General features: G+C 40.8%; 1 protein-coding gene across 1 annotated transcript; it reads right to left on the bottom strand.

Annotated features, from left to right (window-relative positions):
* LOC104749819 lies at positions 220-2,156 on the bottom strand. Its single transcript, XM_010471514.2, has 2 exons — positions 1,410-2,156; positions 220-1,101 (listed from the first exon to the last, which is right to left on the bottom strand). Exons 1-2 carry the CDS (start codon positions 1,601-1,603, stop codon positions 723-725), a joined length of 573 nt encoding a protein of 190 aa, XP_010469816.1. The 5' UTR covers positions 1,604-2,156; the 3' UTR covers positions 220-722.

Genomic DNA, 5,377 nt, shown 5'->3' with positions numbered 1-5,377 from the left:
TGAACTATAATGGTAGTGTCAACGTGCAATTGATGCTAGAGTAGGAATGTGTAAGACATGCCTAACAACCTTCGTCATGATATATTGGTAAATTTTCCCTTGTCTTCTAAAACATATAGTTTTTTATTGTCTTAGTTTCTAGAATCTCACGAAGTAGAACACAAAGATCAAAAGAAAGAACTCTTTTTATTATTAAGGAAAATAACTCAATTTTTTTTTTTGATCAAACAAGGGCTTTCATTCAAATCAAAGCCTCATAAAGAGGTGGGTTCTTACAACATACATCACAATGAGTAAAGGAAAGAAGGATAAAGGTTCCATGAGTTCTGCAAAGAGATTCGTAAAACTTAAAAGTTTTATAATATTTGAAGAATCTATTGGTACCAAAGTGGATTCGACCATGAAGGCATGCTTCGTGAAGTCCTTGGCCAACAAGTGATCATAAGTGGCTCTAGCGGTTGACGCCATCGAGCTTTGAAGCGAGTGCTCCATAGTGGAAACACTAGACGGGTATCTCGCCTACATGAGAGGTAAGGTGGTTGGAGCGAAGTCCTTTGGCATTTTCAGACCGAAACCCATGTCTCTAGTAGGAGCTTTCACCGGGGATTGCAAGAGGTGGATACCAAACCGTAGCAAAACAGGTGAGTCCTCCCTCACATGAAGCTCATGGCCATGGAGGTTAAGGAAATTTACACAAAGCTGGCAGCCAATTTGGTCCTGAGTTAAGATAACAACCCGAGCTTCTTATCAGTTGGCGATGTGTGGCAATTGGGGACAAAGGGTGTAAGCTTCAGAATCAAACAGATTGATGGATCATATTCCAACTTAGAACTCAGCAAAGAAAACATCCGAACACTGCTTATCGGCTGGCCTTGACATGGATATAGCTCAGACCATTCTAAAGAACACAATATACTACTACCAAGGAGCCCTCGACTTGACCAAGTAGATATGATTGGAACTAGAGAACGTGAGATTGATATCAAAATATCATTCACGGGTTTAGCTACTATACTCCAAACCCCTACCAGTACAAACAAATCACAGCACAAGAAGCTTTGACACCCACCTTGACTAGGGTCAGAACAACAATGCTCAACCCTACATAAATTTAGCAATACTCTTGTCAATAAGACCGCTCTATCCTTGATATAACTGATTAACACAGAGATAGACTTGAAGTTCCGGGATACAATAATGGCTGGTTGATAAAGCAGCGGTAACCAACACTCCGTGGAGGTGTGGTCATAATGCTGTAGCCTTTCAACACATTTAGCCTAAACCAACGCAAGAACCCAACAACCCAACCTAGGGGAACCAAGACTCTTCTAGCATATTAATCAATACCAGCTAATCTAGAGTTAATAGGTATTAGGATTGAGGATGATAGAGGGATACAATGAGCGAACCTGGGCAGATGAGATCGATGCCCATCGTCACAACGTCGAAGACGGTTTAATGAGAGTAAGTCTTGACAAAGCTTGAGTAGAGGATAATATGGTACCAAGGTATCAGAGATACACAACCAATGCTCGAACCATGGGTTCAAGCCAAACCTCCGATGGAAACTGTAGCCATCTAACAGAGAGGGTCGGAACACCATGTCGAGTTGGTTCGGCAAAGACAGCACACTGGACCTGAACCATATGTTTCTTGGATTTGGACACAAGTTTCTGTTAATGGGCCAAGGCCTGGGAATAAGGCCCAAATTTGAAAGGAGATCCAACAACCACAAAAACCCTAGAACCGCCTTAGTTGGACATGGGAGGAGGCGCTTTCGACGGCTACGGCGAGACGGTTTAGAGATCGGAGATGAGGCACCCGACGCCGGATAAGACCAGCACCACGTCCCCCTGTCGCTTGCGAAGATTATATATAATAGATCTGCTCTGGCTGCCAATGGTGATTCTGAGGTTGGGGCTTGCTTTATATGTGTTGTGGGCGGAAGAAAAGTAAGAATAGTCGTCGAACGCTTCCTCCCTCTGCTGCCACTAAGTGTTATCCGTCCAAAGCAGGTTGCTAGTTTGGTGGAGGGTTGAAAGGATCGGGCAGTTCCCGGTGATTGAGCAAGAAGCCAAAACGAGAGTGCAAAATCGGGCCTGAGAGCTTCTTCGATTTTTAATTCTCAAATTAATTACCTTCAGTCAGAACTTACTCTAAACCTTAATATCTTAATTCTCATAAGTTGTGTGCTACACTTTAGCACCTCCTTATATGTAAATTATATTTCCAAAACAATTTTGGAAAACTAACTTTACTTAACTCCTAAAGAAAATACAACTAACAATTTTGATATGTATATTTAGATCCTCCCAAATATACTTAGCTTGATCTCCAAGCTACTTCAAGCTTATAACAACATTTTTCCCTTTAAGCTTGAAGTCACACTTACTTACATCTTGAACTCCAATATATTTTCTCCTTTCCTTGAACGTGATTCTCCCAAGTGTTTAGTCAATATATCAGCCTTTTGTTCATCTTCTGGAATAAACTCAACCTTCACTTATTCATTACCAACACACTCTCGTATAAAGTGGTATCTCTTGTGTATGTGTTTGCTTCGATCATGGAACACCGGATTTTTGCTTTACTCGATTGCTGAATTGTTATCGATCTGAATAGTGACCTTCTCACTCTCCTTTCCTGTTATCTCGGCAAACAATTCTTGAAACCAAATAGCTTGTTTTGCTGCTTTAGTGGATGCCATGAACTCAGCCTCACAAGATGACAAAGCGACAAATTCTTGTTTTGTGTACACCAAGTGATTGGACAATCATCAAAATAGAAGATATGTCCTGTTGTACTCCTACCATCATTCGCATCAACATTGTGTGAGCTGTCACTGTATCCCACTAGTTTTGCATCATTCGATCGTGCAAAGACAAGACCATACGAAGATGTTCCTCTCAAATACCTCAGGACCTGTTTTTTAGCGCTACTTCATGTGATTCTTTAGGCTCATGCATATATCTACTCAAGACTCCAACACTATAGGACAAATCTGGTCGTGTGTGAAGCAAATATCGCAGATAACCAATAGTTTTCTGTAGTTTTGTGCATCGATATTTTTTTCTTTTGGAGACTTCAACAGTTGCAGGTTTTGTTCCATCGGGTCATGACAAGGATTACAGTCTTTCATTCCGGTTTCCAGTAATATCTTCTCTGCATATCTCTCTTGCTTTAGAGCAATACCTCCTCCAAACTGATGTACTTCAAGGCCAAGATAAAAGGTCAACTTACCCAAGTCACTCATCCCAAACGTTGCTGCCATCTCCCTTTTGAACTCAAATATCAATTTCATAGACGAACCGGTGATAAGTAGATCATCTACATATATGGCCACGACGAGAAAGTGATCTGCTTCTTCCTTTTGATACAGCGATGACTCCTTAAGGCATCTATGGAACTGTAATTCCGTTAGGATCTTGTGAAGCTTATTCCATGCTCTAGGTGCCTGTTTTAACCCGTAAAGAGCTTTGTTTAACTTGTAGACCTTGTCTTCACTTCCCACACTTACAAATCCTTCGGGTTGGGTGACATAAACTTCTTCTTTCAATTCGCCATGGAGAAATGCGGTTTTTACATCCAGATGATGTATTTCCCAACCCCTCGAAGCTGCTAGAGCAATGATAAAACGGATCGTCTCAAGACGCGCTACAAGGGCAAAAGACTTCATCATAGTCAATATCGTGCCTTTGAACGTATCCCCTTGCCACCAAGCGCGCCTTGTACTTGTTGACGCTTCCATCGGAGTTGTGCTTTATTTTGAAGACCCATTTGAGTCTGATAGGCTTAACTCCAACAGAAAGATCCACCAAGTTCCATGTCTTATTTTTCTTGATAGAATAAAGCTCATCTTCACACGCTTCTATCCAAACTTTTAGCTCTCTAGCTTCATCGAAATTCCATGGTTCCTCATTCATCGTCAAAAGGAGACGTTCACCTTCATATTCCGCAATGTGAACATAATCGTTTAAGTAAGCTGGCTTTATACTGGCTCGTGTGGATCTCCTTAGCTGGGGTTGCGGTTCCTGTTCTGTTTCAGCACCAGTGGTATCTTCATTATCTCGATTTTTGTATCCGAGTTCTCTTCATCCTCCTCATTTTCTTCATCAATCACCACATTCTCACTCATATCTCGAGTGTAAGGATCAGTTTCCTCTGTTTCTCCGATTTCTCTGATTCCTTTATAACCAATTTCTCCCAAATGAATAACAAACATTCCAGAATCTTAACCTGTGTCTTTATGAACCTGGTTCCATCTCCAGCTTCTTCATCAAAAACTACATTGCGACTCACGATTATCCTTTTGGTTGAAGGATCATATAAGCAATATGCCTTGGAACCAGGCTCTGTTCCCATATGTATTAATGCTCTCGACTTGTCATCAAGTTTTCTTCTTCCAACAGCCTTTGTCTTGTATATCCAACACAACCAAACACTCTCAAATGATCGAGGTTTGGTTTCTTCTCTTTAAGCATCTCATAAGGTGTGGACTTGGGCAATGATCTTGTTGATATCTTGTTGATCAAGTAAGTAGTGTGTCGTCCTCTCCCCACAGGTAGTTTGGTACATCCATGTGCTTCAAGATACTCCTGGTCATTTCTAAGAGTGTTATGTTACATCTCTCAACAACTTCGTTTTGTTGAGGAGTGTATGGTGCCGTTAGATGTCTCTTGATTCCGTACTTATCACGATATGCTTGAAACTCATGAGATACAAACTCTCCACCTCTGTCCGTTCGAAACATTTTTATCACAGATCTTGTTTCTTGTTCAACAAGTGTCTTAAAACTTCGAAATATCTCAAAGGCTTCACTTTTCTCTTTTAGTAAAATCGTCCACATATATCTTGAGTAATCATTAATGATTACAAAGACATACCTCTTATTAGCAGGAGTGGCTGGAGTGATTGGACCGCCAAGATCACCATGAACAAGTTCAAGACATTGAGTGGCTCGGTAAGTAGTTACTTGAAGAAAACTTTTCCTTGTTTGTTTCGCAGCTAGACATGACGCACAAATCTCCTTATCCACTGTGATTTTGGAATACCTCTCACTAGCTCATGGTTTATTATCATCTTCATAGTTGATATATCATGGTTTTTGTGGTTTTCAATCATGATATAAGGAGTCTTTTAGAGTCTTTTGATTTGTTTTCTAGGACGTTTTTGAGTCTTTACACGTTTTCTAGGATTTTGGCATGAAAGAAGCAAAATAGAGCAATTAGAAGGGATTTTGGAGCAATTCAGCTATGGAAGAGAACTTGCAGCCGATCAGAAGTGACAGTGTCGGTCGACACCCCTTCTAGCGACAGAAGAGCCCAATTTTGGAAGTTTTACAAATCTGCCCCGAAGTTTTCCATAGATCATTAGTCCC

Source organism: Camelina sativa, chromosome 16, assembly GCF_000633955.1.
Source record: "Camelina sativa cultivar DH55 chromosome 16, Cs, whole genome shotgun sequence".
NCBI lineage: Eukaryota > Viridiplantae > Streptophyta > Magnoliopsida > Brassicales > Brassicaceae > Camelina > Camelina sativa.
Note: the sequence above shows the minus strand (reverse complement) of the source record. Positions and strands in the feature narration are given on the sequence as shown.

Coding starts and splice junctions, on each gene's coding strand:
- LOC104749819 (XM_010471514.2), bottom strand. CDS start 1,603: ATGGTGTTCCGACCCTCTCTGTTAGATGGCTACAGTTTCCATCGGAGG. Junction 1,102..1,409: donor CATCGATCTCATCTGCCCAG/GTTCGCTCATTG, acceptor AAATTTATGTAG/GGTTGAGCATTGTTGTTCTG.